This window comes from Myotis nattereri, assembly GCF_964212035.1.
Source record: "Myotis nattereri genome assembly, chromosome: 2".
NCBI classification, from domain to species: domain Eukaryota; kingdom Metazoa; phylum Chordata; class Mammalia; order Chiroptera; family Vespertilionidae; genus Myotis; species Myotis nattereri.
This window is the reverse complement of record NC_138076.1, coordinates 190,437,556-190,457,461: the sequence shown is the minus strand read 5'-3', so window position 1 is coordinate 190,457,461 and position 19,906 is coordinate 190,437,556. Positions and strand designations below refer to the sequence as shown.

The window sequence follows — 19,906 nt, the reverse complement described above, 5'->3', positions numbered from 1 at the left end:
CCCCTTGGTAACCAAGTCTTCTTTTTGGTAACGAGGAATGGGCTTCGGTAAACAGATCTATTTGTGTGACTCCTATTACTCATTTGAAGCAATGTCACTCCTTTTTCCACTGTGGTCTGTGTGTCTGAGTCAGAGGGAGCCTAAACAGGCTTCTTTGAATTGATGGCTCACTCCCAACCTCTCTTGACAGCCTGCCAACCTAGAAGGGCGTAGCTTACCAACAAATCTTTTTTTTTTTTTTTTTTTTTAAGCCAGACTGATTCATAGAAACTCCTTTAAAACACAGGGAAAAGAAACCGCCCATCACACACCCCAGCACACCAGCGCAGGAAACATAACCTCGGGAGGCAGGTCCCTCCCCTCACTGTGGTCACAAACCTCCAGAAGAGCAGACCGGGCAGCTGCCAGCTCCTGCCACTCCAGGCACCTCCTTCGCTGGGACCCTCAGGTAGGACAGCTCCCAACACTGTGGGGAAACTCGGAGAATTCTCTCTCCTTTCCACTGCTCTCTTTTCTGACCTCACCTAAGTTTTTCTTTTTCTTTTTTCCCTTTTCAATGTTTCTGTGATTCCTTGAACTGAATCTTTGAAACTTTTGGCTACAAGTGGATACTGAGACAACTTTTTCCATAAGGTTCAGAGGACTGGGCTGTAATGATCTGGCAGTGCCTGGGTGCTTGCTCTGAAGACGTGAAGGGAGCAGGGACTTTGGAACACACCTGGATAGGACAGTCTTTATGGAGGAAACACCACAAACCTTTGAAATGACAGGCGGCGCTTGCCAGATGTTTTCCATTCCTCCATTTTGATTCAAAAAATTGCTTCAGGACTTGAATTGTGTCTGCTTGGTTGGTTGTTTGCTGGTCTTTTTGGGGTGACGGTGGGTAGAGGGCTGTTCTTCGGTTTATTTTTGCTGTGGCTTTCACTACTGCCTTTCTTGCTTGTTCATTCACTTCTTTTTGAATTGAAGTGTTTTTTTCTCCCCACAGGTTGGGAGAGGTGGGTTTTGTTTAAAGAAAACCGTTAGAGAGAGAGAGAGAGAGAGAGAGAGAAGCAAATGCTTTTTTCAAATAAGACTCTGGGAGGGGTTCACTTAATAGAATCTGGAGGCCGAGCTCCTTCTCTCCTTGGCCAGATGTGCAGGATGGGAGAGGAAGGAGGGAAACTGGAATTGGGGGAGAGGGTGGGGCAGGGGAACTTCATTTGTTTCTGTAAGAAACGTTAAATGGCTTTGTGCTTCCACCCCAGAAATAGCTGGATTTTAGTGCTGAGAGAACAGTTGAGAAATCAGAAGTGATTTAAAAAAAATGTGTTTTAGGTGGATGTGGAATTGTTCTAAATGGAAGGCAGTCATTGTTCGGGGACGTGTATCGTCTCACGCGTCCAAGTTGTGGTTGCACAGATGCAAACACTCGTGCTTAATCACGCAGTGAATCTGGAGAAAGGAAGGAGTAGGTGCTTTCTGTTTGCTTTTTTTTTAGGTTAGCATTTTGGTTGAGGTGTGGCCTATTTCAACATAGTTACGGGTGGATTCCAACCCTCGCCCCCCCTCCTGCACCACACACACATAAACAAGAGGACGAAAATGACAGGATTCAGCTTGTCTGGTGAAATTAGACTTTTCCTTTAGAAACGCAGTCCGTTGGAAGGGAAGGTTTAAATGTAATCAGCCTGTATACATTGTACAGGCAATGCTTCTGGGAAAACTGCCCTCAGGGGGATGATTAAGTAAATGCAAGGGCAACTTTTCGAGATGCAGGGAACTCCCACACTTGCTTCAAAGGTTTTTTTATTTCCAGATTACCTGATATGGATTAGGAAAGTCATTATTAAGTTGATAGTAATGGTATTCTATGATGTTAGTACACATCTTTTCATGTTGCACGGATTAAACTAATAAGCTAATAGCAAATAGAAAATACAGAAAATTCTGTGTGTAAACCATCATGGATTGTATTGTTTGTGCCCCATTTGATGCTATACTATAGTTTTATAAATGAGATAATAGGCTGCGTGTTATTTCCTGGGCTTTGAGGGCAACTGAAAAGAAAAGAAATTCTGATTCCCGCTTTCCCCTCTTCCTCCAAGAAGTAGTGAGAGTCCTTAGCGGAGGCAGTTTTTCTAGATCGCAGCTGGAAGTCCTTGACAAGGCTGAACTGTGAGGGTTATATTCTCCTCCCCTGCTGCCTCTCACCCTCAGAGGAGGATCGAATTCCACCCAGACTCTGAAGAATGGGGCGGGGGCGGGCGCTGTCTGGAGGGCTGCAGGACATCCGGTCTAGCGTCCTGGTCAGAGGACCCCCCAGACTGTACATTAGTGCTTTGAGGGCACTAAACTGTCCTGGGAGTTGTCAGAATGCCGTCAAGGACCAACCCAGGGCAGATCACATCTCAGAACAGACGCTGGCTACCTCCCAGGAGTTCAGGGCAGACCTCTGAGGAAGGAAGGACATCCTTCCACAGACCACTGGAAAGACTCACTGTGGCTTTCCCAACCCTTCCCACTTCCCTCCTGAGACCAGCGTGGGCCCATGCAGTCCCCAGAGGGACATGCAGACATGGGGGTTGGGGGGTTGGTTACCGAATGGGCTTCACCAAGGCTGTGCTGGAGATGAAGACCCTCTTGGCTTGGTCTGGCTGGCTCTGTGGGTTTTGGTTCATGCCGGACCACTGAGCTCAATGGGTCCCGCAGGAAGAAGAAAACAACTTTTTATAGGCTCATCAGGGCCTGATGGGGAACACATCTGAAAAAGTGGCCTGAGAAAAGGGCACAGGACAAATTTAGTTATATTCCATCCTTAATTTTTTTCTCAGTTTGGGAGGGGTCTTGAAGATCCACTTTTCCATTCTCCTACAATATGCAGAAATCTTATTTTTACACCACCCTGGACAGATGGCCATTTGACATTTCTTTAACATTTTGGGGTGAGGGGTGGGAGGCTCAGTACCTCAGAGTGCACGTCCATGCCCACCCCCCCTTTGCTGGAAAGCTCTAATGATTAGAGTTTCTTAAATCCAGCAAAATTGGGTTTCTAGAACTTCTATTCTTTGTTCCTAACTCTGCCGTCCTGAAGCAACCCAGAATATATTCCATTTTTGTGGTTGCTGCTCCACCCAATGCATATTACCCTCTAAACATTTAACCCTTACTTAATTGCTAATGGATCAAACTTGATTATGAATATTATTGCCTGAGACTCAGCAAAGGAGCAGGAAACATTTTGAATCGTTGAAACTATGCACGTAGTAAAGCATAGCCATATGATTTGAGTCCGAGGTATTTCATTTTCTACACATGAATATGGTTCCTTAACTTACCACCTGTATACACAAAAGCTCAGAGACATTCGGGACTCTCAGATATACATACTCAGGGGGACACACCCAGTTGCTCCCCACAAGGTCATGGTTAAATCAATTTAATACCAGACACAGAGGCTTCTAACTTGGCCATGTGGGGGTTGTCCCTTAACTTGGTCCAGAGTTCCTGTAGCCCGTGCCTTTACACTGTTACCACCTGTCATGGTAACTATGGGAATAGGCTGCCTATCGGTGTAACCTGGGTCTAATTGCTGGCAGGTGATCTGGATGTCAATCCACTGAGGGAGCTCGTCATCCTTAACCAGTACAGGACTGGGATCTTCTGACCATGAACTTCCCGTTTCCAATCCTCTTCCCAGTTCTGCCCAGATGACTCTGATTTCTATTTAGTGATCAAGGGAGCCCAAATATGGTTCTGATTAGTAGTTTAATGAATTCCCAGCACCCCGCCCCAAACACAGTGTCTCAAGATCATACTTGGTAACCCTCCGGTCCCTGGCGCTGGCTAGGTAAAGTCATTGCTCTCAATTTAACTGGAAGATTCACTGATAGAAAGCATAAAGATAAAACTACAAATCCTCATGGATGTTGCTCTTTCTCTTCCCTTTTCACAAAATATTGGATCAACATTTTCTTTCCTGTTGTGGAAATGGTGTTTTCCTGGAACTAAAATGGACTCCTCAGCCTCTAATGCTGGTGGCCTTATGTGGGTGCGGCAGTTTTTGTGTTTTCTGAACCTATTTCATGAATTCTGTCTTCCACTGGGGAAGGTGAAATTGAGAACCCTTTAGGCATAGGTTGAAACTGGTGGCAGAAATCCTAGAGTAGATGCAAACATTGAACAGGAAGATGAAGGGGCTGTGGTCCTGTCCTGACTCTGCTGTGGGACCATGGTTAGGTCACTTGTCTTCTCAATGAACTTGGGGGTTCCCAAGGCCTGTGCAGCTCTGAAATTTATTGTCCCAAGGTCCTAACATTCCTATCTTGAGAAATCCTTGGCTCATGCTCATAGCTAGTTTAATCCATAAAAATTGGTTGAAAAGTGAAACGAGGCAACTTGTTGCATTGAAACAAGCATTTTAGAGGATCGAGGACCCAGTAGTTTCTTCTGCTTCATCCGCTCGGAGATTTCTTAGGCATGGGGCTTGCCGGCTTCATCCTGTAATAGCAATGAGCACTCACTCAGCTCTGGGGAGAAAAAGAAGAGGTTTGATTAATAAAACACAAAGAAGCCAGCTCAAATGAGGAGGGGCAGGCTACCTAAGCCTGTCAAGACTGAGAGCAGCCAGGCACCCAATCAGGCTTAGGGAGAAACTGAGCAGGTCCTGGGAAAGGAACTCCACCCTCTTCTTAAGGAGGGAGACTCTGCAGCGTAAGGGTGTGGCCGTTAAGGTGTGGATGGGAGCCAGTGAGGAACAAATTGAGAGGAGGAAAGGGCAGAGGAGGGAGCAAATGGAACTGCCTGTGTTTCCCTAGGGCCCTGTGTGTTGGGACAAGGAAGAGGGAAATGGAAAGGCCTAGAAGAGGGAGAAAAAGCAAAGTGGACAGAGAAAGACGAAGGAGGTGAAAGAGCAAGACAGAAGTGTGAGGATGTTTCCACTCCTAAGTCCCTCCCTCTTGTTTGGGGATCATACACCCTTCATGTTTCAGGACACTCCTCAGGTTCAAACATTCTGTTCACTTGTGCCCGGTGAAGAATCTTAAGTTGCGCAGGCACAAATGTTGGTCAATACATCCTTGGTATCATTTGTGTTTCCATGGAATATTGTGCCAATAGGTCAGTGATTTTCCAGACATTTCTCAACTCTTTTCAGATCAGAGCTGAGAGCCTAATGAGGTCCTTGATCCTTAGACTTCTTCCTTCAAATAATCAAAGGCCCCTCCTCCACGGGCTGGAGCTATAGGTTATTGGAGAGAGGATTCCCATGCTGAAACAATGAGTCCGGCCAGTGGGTGTGTTCACATTTAGCATGGAGAGGGCTGAGGCCTGGAGCTTCCTTTTACTTTGTGATTCCGTGGGGAGGGGACTCCGTGCTGAGGGTAGGGGGCAGGACGGAATGTTTGAAGCTCATCTCAGGGCTTGCAGTGTGGGGATGGGTCTCGGCCTTTGGTGGCCAGGCGGGAAGAAGCAGTGGCCCTTGAAAGACCCTTTGTTTTTGCCAGTGGCACTGTTCTGAGGGGCTGTGTTGACTCCCTGACTGACTAGGAGGTAGCAGGGGGAACAGGGTGGTTTGGGAACTTCTGCTGAACTCTAAGACCAAGACAGGAGCGAGATCACACTGGAGTGGAAAAGGCCTGCCTAGATGGCGGGAGATGGTGGGCTTCAGTTCTCATTCTGCTTTCCCTCTGGGGACTCCATTTCCTCCTTTGTCCAGGGATTGGACTGAATAACTTAACCACCTCTGAACTTCTAAACAACCAATTGCCCTAAGAAAGAGCGACAAAACTCGTAGCCCACCCAGTGCTCTCTGGGCACCTCCCAGCTCGTTGCCACCCCCCAAGGCTGCAGCTTTGCTGGTTGAAGCATGTTGCCGCCATCTACTGTCGACCCGCCCAAGCGCCGCTGGGCCCCGGCCACACCTTGATTTTCTTCCCAAACCCTAGTTATTATTTTGGCAACTTCTCCCTTGAAGACTTTCTGGCTGCCAGAGCGCTCCTCTTTGTCAGCAGCAGAAGACACTGATGCTTCCGTCCTCGCCTGGGAGACTTCGCCCTAGGGCCTGACCAGCTGCGGTCTGGGGGCGTGGGCTGGCTGCCTCTTCGCAGCCCAAGCCTGGCCTCAGCCTTTGCAGATGTGGCCCTGACCCATTCCCTCCCCGGACAAGGGGAAATAAGAGAGACACGGAATTCTCTGTGGGAGCATTTGCAAAATAAAGATTCATGCTATTTGCTTGCCTTCAGTGTAGATGTTGGTCCTCAGATTCTGCCAGGGAAGCCCAAAGCCCATTTTGCTGGCCCAAGCCTCTCATTTTACATAATTGATCAAAAGAATAACCAGCCACCGTATATAGCCTTTGTTCTGTGTTGGGCATGGCCCTTTAATCCTCACATCAACCCTATGAGGTTTATAGGTCACAGTTAAGAAGCATGGAGTCAGCAAATCACCACGATGTATACTTTAAATGTCTGACAATTTTATATGCCAATTAGACCTCAGTAAAACTGAAATTAAAAAAAGAGAAAAAAGAAGTGGTAGAGTCAGAATTTGAACCGCAAACCTGTGAGCCTTACCATTAGGTACTGCCTCTCTAGGAGCCATGGACCAGGGAGGTTTTGTGATTTTCCCACAGTCAGCAACTGGTCAGGCTGAAGTTTCATGAGAAGCTGGTTTTCTAATAGGTGCTCTTTCTTCTTCTTTTTAAAATAACATGCTTGCCCCCTCACTCCTGCCCCCTAGTCCCTCCTCCCTAACTATGTGAGAGTCTGTCTATACCAGTGCCGATAAACACTACCCTTTCCATAGTCACCCCCATTTATGATACCCAGCACTTGGGGGGAGATGCAGTCCCCTTTCCCCAGGATCATGAAAAAAAAAATAGATGTTTTTCTTGGAGCATGGCGATCCTTGTTACTTTTGCTGCTTGATGACTGATGTTTCTCCAGGTCATAAAAATTTCCCTGCACTTAAAAACATCAGGCCTGGTACGATGTATACATAGTGAGGAGCAACCCAGAGTTCTCTCCTCCCACACCAAGTGTCAGACATCCTGGGGCAGGAGGAAATGGTTCTTTAGGAGCTTTCTCTTCACATGTTTCCCATGGAGAATGAATGCCCCCCTGTCCCACCCCTCTGTGAAAACAATATTTAGAATGGCAAGTACACTTGATATCAAACAACAATAACACTGGCCAGAAAAGCTCATCCAAGGTCTCATCCACTGGCCTGACTTGAATCCCAGCCTTTTCCTCCTCCGGATGCATCCTCCATGGCCGCTCCAGAAGAGAGTATTTCCTTTTCTGCCTTTGTGTGAAATGGACATCCACTGTGCCCACGCAAATGCTCCCCGGTGGGAAACAAACACATCAAAAACAAATCAACAAAAGCAAAATTGACCTGAATGTGTGGAGGCTGGGAAGATGTTCGTGCCACAACCTTACACAGTGTCCTGAGGGAGCAGCCGCCGCCGGAGTTTCGGGTGTCATGCTGAGGAAGATGGCACGGAGACGGAGACGCGGGCTGACTCATGGAGATCATATGACTAGGAACAACTTGGCTTTCACCGTCTCTTGTGCCTCGGAGGAAGAAGCCCGCCTTTGGTCAGATGGTGTGAGAAAGCTTTCTTCAAAGTTTGCAGTTATCCAGAAAGAGGGTGGGATGTCACTGCTGGAAAAACGTCAATCAATGAAAAGGTGGAGTGGTGTCTAGCAGTCGAGTCTCTCAGGACTGTGTTCTCACCTGATTGAGATTTGGGAACCTAAGGTGGTGCCCTCTGGCTAATTTTCTGATAACCGGAAAGTTCTGTTGCAAAGGTAACCATTTTAGAAATGGGCTGAAGAGGAAGCATTAGACAAAGGGCAGGACGAAGTTCAGGGGAGTCGTTGCCAAGAGAGACGCTGATGCATTGCAGAAGGACCTTCCTACTTTGGGTGTGTGTGTGTGTGTGTGTGTGTCTTGGGAGGTAGTGAACTCCCCGTAACCAGAGGAGGTTAAGCCTGAGTTAGATAGTTCCTTGGTGTTGCTTTGTAGATGAGTTTTCATGTACTTGGGAGGAACTGCAGTCCAGAGATTCTGTAACTGAATTAGAAAAGTTAAATCCGTGGACAAATTAGTGTTTAGAAATTTAAGGTATTATCTTTTCACTCACTTATTTCCTCTGGAATAAAGGACAATAAGCACATATATACCCCCTATCTAGTCAAATGTACTGAGGAGATATTCATACATTTATATAGGTTCTTATATGGAAATATATAACACGAGTTTGCATGTAATAAGATGCTCAATACATAGTTATAGTAATATATAAATAATGTCTAAAAATAACAAGGACAAAAGTTTATGTTTTAAAAGGAAACATTTTCCCTCTAGAATTCTGTTTTTTATTATAAAATCTTCAGTCTCTTTGACAATGATTATTTTTCTATCAAGAAGAAAATATTTATTTGCTCACTGAACAGATATTGATTCGATACCTGTCATACACAAGACGCTTCCCTCCTTCAGGAACTTAGGGTCTTCAGGATGGGGGAGCCAAACATTTCCCAAAATAGCTGCCACTAGTGGTTTTCATAAAGGGCAATGGAAGAGCTGCAGCATAACAGGGGGAAATGACGACTTCTGGCCTCTGTATCTGGGAAGGCTTCCTAAAGGGGGCAGGATTTGAACTTTTTGAAAAGAATTTGATAGGTAGTTACTGGAGAAAGGATGCTTTTTTCTTTCTGAAACCCAATTCCTGGGATCCCCACATTCCTAGGATTGCCAGGGCTGGAGTGCCTGCAGAGTTTGGAGTCTCTTTTTCCTGGTGGCGGGGAGTTTGGAGAATTTTGAACAGAGGAGTAACATGGTCAGATAACACACTGGTAGTGTGGAGGGCATATTAGAGGGGTCGTTTAGGAAAAGGACCTTGGTCCTGGCTACGACATGAATTGGACAAGGACAATGGTAGGTAAAGAATGGATGCAAAATAAATAATGGAGGAACAACTCATGGCCAGATTGTGATGTTTTGGGCAATAAACGCAGGACGAGAGGAAGTAGAAACAGGGGACTTAGCATCTGGCTGTTATTACTCTCTTCTCCCCAGAAAAGCCTGGGCCATCTTGGGCTGCCAGGGAAATGACCAAACTGCCTTCTCCAGCCAGCCAGTGCCTCGGGCTTCCCATAAAGCTCTCTTGCGCCATCTGGTAGAGGATATCTCCACTAGCCTTTGTCTGGGAGAATCTCACCCACTCGCTGATGAATCATGGACATTGGAGCTCTGCGGGACTCTCCTGTTGCTCACAGGGCCCCGGCTCCCTGTTTCTGATTATGTTATGCCGCCAGGCTCAGGGTATTCTTCAATGACTCAAGCCCGGGATTTCCACCACTTCCTTGGCTGGAGAAGTAGGTTTTTGGTTACTCTGTTTTATTGTATTGTTCCCAATGATTGTACCACAGATGACCCTTAAAGAATTACTCCCCCCAGGCTCTGATAGCAGCTTAATAAGCCCACAGACAACACGGCAGGAAGAGGTTATCTGACCGGAGCTTAGCAAACATGAAGCCAAATGACCAGCATTTTCAGGAGTCGATTATCTTAAAGTCTCCGTAATACTAGTTTCTCATTAAAAAAGAAAAGGTGTCCAGAAGGGCCTGGTAAATTTCTCATAGTCTGAGGACCTTAAAAGTGTTAGGTTTCCCAAACAAAGGCAAAGAGGCAATCAATGCAAGGCAGTCTCAGAGTTATGTTCCTTCTATTCTTTCATTTGTGGGAGGAAGGTATTAAGAGGGTGTCGAGAAACCAACAATCACTTTAGAGGATGGAGGCAACGGAGGGCAATTATCCCCCTGCCCACAGGAGGTCATCATTTACAGCCTCCATCACCAGCAATTGTAATCCTCAGGGCCATTTCCAGGAACTGCAATACATTTTCTATTAGCCAAGAACTTAACCCAGATCTAGAATGGTTGTGAGGCTTGTATCTGGGACAGGTGCATAAAGAGACAGCTTCTCTAATGTGGCCTGGGCATTGTGGGAAGGAAAGGAGAAGCGTGGTCAGAAACAACAAATGGCGGCAGTGGAAAGGGAACTGACAGGCCTGTGCCTTAGGGCAGAAAGAAGAATCTAGGAGGGATAACAGAGAACCCATGTGTGGCTGTTAGTCTCTTACCTCCATTTCTCTTAGCAGTCACTTCTCTCTAGAGTTAACATTCATGCCTCCTATATTTTTCTCAGTTTTCCACCCAGCCCCATGGAGCTTTGACCAACCTGTGTTGGCATGTTGGGTTGGTGAGGGTACAGGGGGAGATCTTCCTCTGCTTACAATGGTGGGTGGAGAAATGTGTTCCTGGAACCCCACATAGTATAGTCAGTGGATATCCTATCCTTTAAGGACACTGTGCATTGACTAGCTCTGGTGGCCTGTATCTGAGAGTCTAAGCACCACAAATAACCCTATTGTTATGGGAGTTCCCAACAACCAACCGACAAACTTTGGGACTGCCCAGTGCACAAAATGCTGGAAGAGAGGCAGGCATTGCACCCAAGTAGTCAGAATTGCAATATTGTTATTGTCTACTTCCTGGTTCGAGCTGCCCAGCTATGACTAGGGGTATGCTTTGCATTGGAGAGTGCCATCCACGGCATTTTAGAGAGGTGTGAGGGAGAAGTCAATTATTGTTTTAGTGGAACACGCAACCAATACTTTCAATGATATTAATGCTCAGAAATGGTCTCTTTTTAGTGCTATGAAGCAAGATATACACCAGGGCAGGAAATGAGTCTCCCTGGAAGCTACACTGCAAGTGATGGGTGTATAGAAATCGAGAGAGCAGGATCTGCTGTTATTTAAACCCATCTACTCTGCTCTTTGTTAAATCCCCAGACATTCACCCATTAGGTGCCACTCACCCTTAAAGATCTAAGGGTTGTCTCCCACCCAACTTCCTTAGGATGGGGGTTTCTCTCCTGGGGGTCATTATTATAGGGACTGAATAACTAGGAATGATCCAGGCCAGAAATTTAAAGATACAGTTCATTCTGTTTCCATATATGTTGGGAGGGCCACTGAAAACAATAGAAGCCTTTCTAAACTGACAAGGGATGACACCAAAAAACCTGACAAATTTGGGGCAGTGAAAAGATGAAGTTATAGGTATAAAGTGATAGCTCCACTAAACAGCCACTACCTCTGGCTGTATCCAGAGGCCAAAAGCAGAGAAAATTGTGTTTTCTGCACACTAAGAACACTTGCCATTCCAAGACAATGTGCTCCTTTCCTTGGTGAGTAGATGAACACAATCACAGAAATCTATGATGAAAGAGAGTCACTGATTTGCTTGATTTTACCCCCCCCCCCCAAACTCTCCTCTTGCCTGCACTGGGCAGGAGACAATGATTGGATAGGGCTGTGGTTTAGATCAGAAGTGAGATGTGCAGGCCAGGAACTCGAGTGCCCCAGGGGTGTGTGGATGGGCCAAGGTTAGGATGCAGGGGCGGGGGAAGATATTTGGAATGCAATGATGTTCAAGTCATCAAAATGGAGGTTGTGGCCAGGTATAAATCAGGCAGACAGAAAATGCTATTGAGTCCCCAAAGACATGAAAGGCTGAGAAGAATGAACTTTCTCCTCCTCATTCCTGAGGTCTCCCACTCAAGCGGCAAAGATTAGTCATAATGGCAACTTGTAAGAATCATTGCATATACACGCCCTTGTAACCTGGATGGCAGATATCCTATTACTTGCACTTTACATGGGGCAGCCTGGTGACTGATTGACTGGTTTGGGTTGGCAACAGTTTCATATAATAACCATAGTTATAACCGCAACCAAAGCAACCCCCTTAGTACCTGCCATGTGCCAAGCACGGTGCTAGGAGTTTCACATATATAATCCAATTTAACCCTCATATTTCCCTGTTGCAATCCTCCACTTCATATAGGAGGAAACAGACCAAAAGGTCAAGTAACTTTATATGAGTCTAACTCAACCTCTGTCTAATTCCAAAACCTCTTTTCGCGGTGCATTAAAGTCAAGCAGAAAATCGTGGAGTTGTGTAAGAGCCTGAGAAAAGCAAAAATGAATTTGAAGGCCTGGAGAGAGTATTCACAGCAGACACACGAAAGCTCCAAGTTCTCCCCTGAGGCCACAGGAGAAACTTCATCATTTTTGGCACTCACAGTGAAATTGGACAAATTCCTACAAAATAGCCTGGGTGGGAGGGAAGTGCTTAGATGGGGAAGAAGGGCGGGGCTTGTTGGAGCAAGAGTGGAAGTGTCTGCCTCTCACGCTTGGCCTGTAAAGAGCAAGGCACTCTAGTGTTTCCTGAGCAGAGATAAAAGGCACCTGAAGTGCTGGAATTAGTGCTCTTCAATAAATACCTGCTACAGTAGGAAAGTGGCTCAAGCACACTCAACGCTTCAATGAAATGAGGTGGAGTGAGAGAGAGCTGTGGGCCGATTGCAGGATGTGCAGAGCCCCTAGGTGGGGAAGTCCACATGTCCCACGATGCTAGGGTGTGAATAAGCCGAGCCCTTTGCTTTGAAGTCCCTGGGGGCCTGCACTGCATGTGACTGTTTGGGCATGACACAGAACTCCCGCAGCTGACATAAACCAGAATAGCAATGTGCATCCTTCACACTCCCTTTATGTCCTGGGTTTTACGATCAATGGGCTCTCTTTTTCTACACCGCTGAGATTATGGCTGAACACTTTTGTTTATCCACGCACATTCTTAATCTATATTAGTTCCCAATTCTCCCACCGTGTGATTTATGCATTTGCCTGTCTTCTGCATTAACTCTTGAAGGACTGGAGTCTGTATAAATGTCACGCATGCGTAGAAGGCACATTTGGTGGTATTCCAAGCTGCCTGCTTCTAGAGCCCCCAAAACTGTCATATTGACTCATGGGGAATATAAAACGGCTCCCAGACCAATAGCAGGTTCCCCGCCATGGGGCACACACAGCCCAAGGCTTAGGCACAGTGATACAAGTCTGAAACAGTCAAATGTAGGTGATCAGACCATTAAACTGCAATTGCGTTGTTATAATTATTGAATATGAAACAGCACGATAATAATAGAAGTTGTGGCTCTCACATTATATATCTCACCTGGGATCCAATTAGTCGCCTCTTCAGTCTATGGACACCGAGTTATAGCTGCTATTCTGTGCGACACATCCATTTTTATGACAACTGCTGGATGCCCAGTTTGACAGGGGCAAGGACACTGCCCTCGTGGAAAATGGAAATTTATATGACACTGCTGCACTGAAAATTATAGTTGTCAGGAGGCCTTTTAAAAATCCAAGTCCTACGTTTGGCCTCTAAAACACAAATTAAATAAAGTAGTAATAGTTATAAAATGTCCTTTTTGGAAACAGGCTGTTTTGGAGAGATGGGTATATAAGTACCTGAGATGCAGAATTGTGTTTATATTTAAGTACATGTCAATAGACCAATAGGCATGGAGGGAACCAGGCTAACTGTTTTTAGGAATTTATGATGGAATTGTGACGGTTTTTAGTGCAGCGCCTTCAGATTGTAGCAGATAGCTCACAGGTGTGGGAAAGCTGAATTATCTTCTTGCCTCTGACAGTAGTAACCTTTTGTTTCCCTCTTGTTTTCTTCTTTCTTCTCAGGACTCCAAACTCACCAAGTCATCAAAAAGCCAAGATGTTGGTATTACTGGCTGGCATCTTTGTGGTCCACATCGCCACCGTCATTATGTTATTTGTCTCCACCATTGCCAATGTGAGTAACGTTCTTTTGTTTATTCATTCATCCAGGAGTTATTTAAATATTTACATAAAGTGCTGCAAAGAACATTTAAGCCACAATCCCTGCCCTTCATGAATTTTCAGCTGAGGTGTGGAAACACACACATACACACTCTTTCTCACACTTCAAATAACTAAATAACAAGAGGATAAAAGTCATCAGTGTCTGCAGGAGACTAGAGGCTGGAGAACTCAATGAGGCTTCTTCAGTCTCTACAGGAGTCTTCCCAGCTGAGGTGGAGCTTGCAGGAGTGCTATGGCTGGGCTTCTCTTGGCATAAGAAGGAATAGTGGGAGGAGCATAGGGATACATTCCAGACTGGAGTGCCCAGGAGGGAGGGACCAACTTCCTTCAGGGCATAATGAGGACACGTAGGTGTCAGGGGCAGAACTTCCCTTCCTTCTGGGAACCTCGATTAGGAGGGATGGGAGTGAGATGATGAGAAGCTTTGGTTGCCAGACTGATGGATTCAAGTTGTGGGCAGAGAGGAGTAGCCTGTGAAAGTGGAATTTTGCAAGATTATCACTCACTCAAAGGAAACATCATAAAATATTATGGAGGGAGCATGTCCCTTCTCTCAGAACCTTGAGCTATTCTGCCCTCTAGTGCTAGTTTGTAGCATCCAATTTGCTTTTCTTGTGCTTTTCTCAGGAAAAACAAGACAGCTGATTGGACACAAAAACCAAAAACACCGGTTCTAGATAGGCAAATGGTGGATCCAGAATCTGCATAGATCCCTGTCACAGTTAAAGGATAAATGGGCTTTAAAGTTCAGATAGAAGAGTTTTGCCAACATTGGGTTTGGGGGCGGGGGTGGGTTATAAGCAAGGCTAATCTAAGCATGACTGTGATAAGAAAGAACTCTTGCCCATGCAGCTTCCCCCAGGCTCTAACGCAGCCATCTGTATGCCAGTCCCCGAGTCTCCCAGGATAACAGGTCTGATGAATGACTTCAAAGTGTATTTGTGGATGCCAAAGTGCTGAATACTGAACAGGAGCAGGCAACTGCACGCCCTTGACCTTGCCTTTTCAGTAATGTGCATTTAGCAGACACACTCCACGTGGACAGAGTTGGGGGTTTGTTTTCCATTCCTGAAGGGTAACTGGGTTTGTTGGGCACAGTAAGAAGGGAGCTGGTACCATGGTGAGCCGCAGGGAATATATTCTGGCCACTTTCAGCTGTCCCACAGTAAAGCCCTTGATGTACTATTTTGCTATGAAATTACATTGCATGTTGTGACAATCAAAGTCGGATCCTTCTGTTTAGATGAAAGTGGCTTATTAACCACCAGGACTCATTGCTATTTTCTTTGTTATCCTATGTTTCTTAGTTTTCTCCAGTTGAACATTTTTCCTTATTTTTCCCCCCTTTTTAGCCAGGCCCTTACATGACACAATCTTTATAAAATATATATGTGTGTGTGTGTGTGCGTGTGTGTGTATTTTTTTTCCCATTGACTTCGGAGAGGAAGAGAGAGGGAGAGAGAGGTAGAAACATCAATGATGAGAGAGAATCATTGGTTGGCTGCCTCCTGCACGCCCCTATTGGGGATCGAGCCCACAACCCTGGTTCATAGCTTGACGCTCAACCACCACGCTACACTAGCCAGGCAACACAACCTGCATTGAATCTCATTTCCACTAAGAAATGGGCTGCACAGCCACATGCATGGCTAAATATGGTGTCTTGCTTAAGATCTGTTCCCGACACAAGCTGATTTGATATTTCTTTTTCTTTTAAAGCCGAGGGTCAGTTTTAAAACAATGTTTTGCTTCCTCCTGATTTCAGGTCTGGGTGGTTTCAGATGTTTCAAGAGCATCAGTAGGTCTTTGGAAAAACTGCAGCAACGGTAACTGCGAGGGATCCCTGCCATATGCCGATGAAGGTATCTATAAAGCTGTTGTATTCAGTGCTGACAGTTCATGTGATGGGGGAAGCGTCCAGCCTGTCGGGGATTGGTTGGTCTGACACCCGTGCTCTCCTGCCCCTGTGCCCACAGATGCGCTCAAGGCAGTGCAGGCCTTCATGATCCTGTCCATCATCTTCTCCGTCATCTCCCTCGTGGTCTTCGTGTTCCAGCTCTTCACCATGGAGAAGGGAAACCGTTTCTTCCTCTCAGGGGCCACCATGCTGGTGTGCTGTGAGTATCAGGCTCAGACTCCAGTTTACCCAGGCAAAGCTTTTAAGTAGATCTTACCATGGGTGCTCCCGGCAACTTGAACAGATGAGCACATGGGTCTGGTTATTTGTTCTCTTTCTGAAAACCCCTGCTAGCTGCTTGGAATAAGAACCCTTGTCTACCTCGTTGTTTAAGTCTAGTGCTCTGAGGCAGCCCCCAAGTGGCGGGCCGCCCACCAGCAGCACTTGTGTACAAAACGCTTGAAGATGGCCGACAGGCGGGAGTCCTCGAAAGATAAAACCACTGCCACGCTGCTCTCAATTATTGCCACTCTCCTTTTCCTTCATTCTTCCCACACACATCCAATTTGGTGGCATGCTGGCATCCCGGGGCAGTCTGCCTACACGGGCTGGGCTGTGGGCATAAGGTTCTCTGTTTCACTTCACATTTGCAGCCACAACCCAGTGCAGATGTGAGAGCCCAAGCAACTCTCATTTATCAACAGGACCACCAAGCTCAGATCAGGGCGGATCAACAGAACTACTCTTTGGGGCCAAACAGCCAGATTTCATTTTCCCATTGCAGATGAAGGAAATAGGATCTTTTTAAAATTACAAAACCTGTTCTTGATTTTAATGTAAAAAGAAGAAAGAAAGAAAGAAAGAAAGAAAGAAAGAAAGAAAGAAATCAAAATAACTCCTCTCCCCCCTCCAAACAAACAAAATATGTAAACTTTCTTTTTTTCCATTGCAGGGCTTTGCATTATGGTAGGGGCATCCATCTACACTCATCATTACGGGAGCGGTTATGGAAGTATATACGCCCAAAGCCACCACGGCTATTGCTTCATCCTGACCTGGATCTGCTTCTGCTTTAGCTTCATCATTGGCATTCTCTACCTGGTCCTGAGAAAGAAATAAGTCTGAACAAGTGTATGGGGATCTGGGGGGTGGGGAGGAGGGAGCCATGGAATCTGGGAGGGAAGTGAGAGTTGCTCTGCAGGAAAAGCCAAGCCAGGGGAGGGGGGAGGGGGAGGGAGGACATGAGGGTGGGAGAGGCTGAAACCCAAACCTTTACTCAGGAGGTTTCCTACTGTCAAGCCCCTGCCCTTGGGAGAAAGTAGTTGGCTAGAACTTCCATGCTCCTGAGATGTGGGCCAGAGAGCCTCTCTCCAGCCACCAGTTCTCAGTTACACACACTGCGGGGGCCCCACCGGCTGCCATACCACTGGCTCTGCTTCTGAGGGTGAATTCTGGGTCTTGCACTGTGGTCCTCAGACCTACTACACCAAGTTAAAATAGCGGTACAAGTTCCAACAAGGGCAGATCTTGTTTTTGTACTGAGTATGCTAAGCCTGGAAGCCCTCCTGCCCTCCTGCCCCAAAGCAAAACATCACATTCCAGTCTGAAGGGCCCACAGGAGGGCTTCGGCTAGCACGCCATTATCCCTCTTGAAAACAGATATTTAACTCTGTGCAATTCAGTGGTATTTGCGACAAAATGGTCGGAAGGGATATAGTCATGAAGCCAAGTTGGTGGGTTAGTTAAATCAAGAAAGAGAACTTTTCATAGTGGAAGGCCTGAGGGGCGGGTAGGGGGTGGTGGAACCCAGACCAGCCCTCACACAGCTGTCCCTCCTGGAGACTTCTTGCTACGGACTTTGCTAGGCCTCTCGCTTAGAGCCAGGGCGGCTCTTCTGGAGTTTCTGTAATGCCACAAATGACCAATTCTGTGGTGAAAGCACCACACTAATTATGGGCTCACGGGGCAGTCTTGCACCAATGCTATATTAGGGTTATGATTTTAGGATTCCCTCTCCCTGCAAGCAATGATTCTTTTATATATAGAATGAGAGAGACAGACATAGCTCCTTGTAACGCACTCTGTTACTCTCCCTCGAAATTATAAACTTTTCAGGATGTTTTATCTAATTATCCATATTGGGGACCAGAGGCAACTCTGGCTTTCACACTGGCCGGAGTGGTCAGCTTTCAGAAAGCCTGCCTATCCTGCTTCATAGGTGAGGCAAGACAATCCTGGAAGCGTATTGAAACACACACAAACCAAAACCAAACAATAGGTCCTTGGGTGAAAGGTGCTATGTAATTGGAAAGTGTTAAGCATATTAGATTTAAGTCATGATAAGAATGGAGTGCCTGTGCTCCCAGGAAAATAAGAAAATTTCTGTGAGAGAAGTAAAATTATAGGTGATGGCAGATATTTTCTTTAAGGACAATACACACACACACACAAATCTCTGGTGGTGCCAGGTCAGATGGTAATTGATCTGCCTGTTGCCACAGAGCTTTTCTATATAGGACTTAGAAGTAGTATGTTATTCCTGGTTAAGCAGGCACTGCTCTAGCCTGGAGCAGCTATTTTAAGCCATCTCAGATTCTGCCTAAAGGGTTTATTTTAGGAAGACATTTCCTTGATCACCATGAGAAGATCTACCTTAGGGAGAATCTGAGACATCTTGCCTACTTTTCTTCTCCTAGCTCTCTCCTCATGTCATTTCTTATATACTTTTCCTTTTTGGGGAGTTGTTATGATTGCTAGTATTTATGTAAAAGGACTCTTCCTAAGTATATTTCTCTATGTTCATTCTGGTTAAGGGAATGTTGAGGACAGACCACTGAATTATCTGGGTTGAAGGTAGAGAGGCTGGCAAGCAAAAACTATGGGATAATAAACTTTTTACTATCATTTAATTATCATATGATTACAGAAGGCTGTCTTACGTGCAGAAGCATACTTACATATCAGATATATTCAAAAGAGATAATCACATTATGTTAAAAAGTCAGACTATGACTGGAGTGAACCATGTAGTCCCATGTCTTTTACTTTGTTTCTGTGCCATTTATGTCTCATGTAACTGCATTACATTGGTGGGTTGTTCTAGTACTGTATTTGGCTTCTTCTTTAATAGATTGATATTTCATATACTATAATTGTAAATATTTTGATACAAATGTTTATAACTCTAGGGATATAAAAATAGATTCTGATTCCCTTCACCGTGTGAATGTTTTCTTTTGAAAAAATGTGGGAAAATATGGACAACAGTGACATTTATTCCTAATTAGGTTGTCAATCAGTTTGATATGGACAACTTGGCATTTATTTGAGACATTATGCCACTTTCTGCTAATACATTAGACATTTCTACAATAACTTTCAGGCAATTGAATGTTATTAAGTTTAGTTTTATCTTACTTTAATTAAACCTCTTAAGCACAGAATGGAACTTCTTATGCTAATACATTAGATAGAGGTTGTGATCTTGAATCAGAATGGCTTATGACATTAAGAAATGAGATACTTGCAAAGTTTCTTGAAATAGCAAGCTCCTCTAATGTGTCTTCAATATATAAAGCAATTCACAAAGGTATGCAACACATAAATTTGCAGGAGCCCATTCATTGCATAAAATGGTACATATTTGTGTGGACACTTTGAGAGAAGAAAAGTTTTACTGCTTTCTATGAGCCATAGGGATTGGAATCAGTGCTACAAAGTAGGGTAGATACTATGGGTCCCAGCACCATGTCAACACCAGTATGAGAAAAATGGTTTTAACGTGGAGTCGGCAATCTTCCAGTTCTCTATGGCAGTGATGGCGAACCTTTTGAGCTCGGCGTGTCAGCATTTTGAAAAACCCTAACTTAACTCTGGTGCCGTGTCACATATAGAAATTTTTTGATATCTGCAACCATAGTAAAACAAAGACTTATATTTTTGATATTTATTTTATATATTTAAATGCCATTTAACAAAGAAAAATCAACCAAAAAAGTGAGTTCGTGTGTCACCTCTGACACGCGTGTCATAGGTTCACCATCACTGCCCTATGGTCTTGGATGAAATGACTTCACAGAGTAATACACAACAAATACACAAAGGACCCTGAAAATCAAATTTCAGCATATTTTAAATTTAATTACTTATATTGCATTGATTATTGATACCCTCTCAGAGACGTATATGATTTCTTAGGTTGCTTCCAGGATACCATTATAAGAGGCTACTCCTCTTGCTTGGCT

At 45.2% G+C, this 19,906-nt stretch overlaps 1 protein-coding gene across 1 annotated transcript; it reads left to right on the top strand.

Moving 5' to 3' along the window:
• Positions 1 to 317: 317 nt before the first annotated feature.
• Positions 318 to 18,879, top strand: EMP1 (epithelial membrane protein 1). The gene is made up of 5 exons (XM_081084469.1): positions 318 to 448; positions 13,604 to 13,715; positions 15,531 to 15,627; positions 15,742 to 15,882; positions 16,615 to 18,879. The coding sequence occupies exons 2-5, from the start codon at positions 13,638 to 13,640 to the stop codon at positions 16,779 to 16,781; spliced, it is 483 nt and encodes a 160-aa protein (XP_080940595.1). The 5' UTR covers positions 318 to 448; positions 13,604 to 13,637; the 3' UTR covers positions 16,782 to 18,879.
• Positions 18,880 to 19,906: the final 1,027 nt, after the last annotated feature.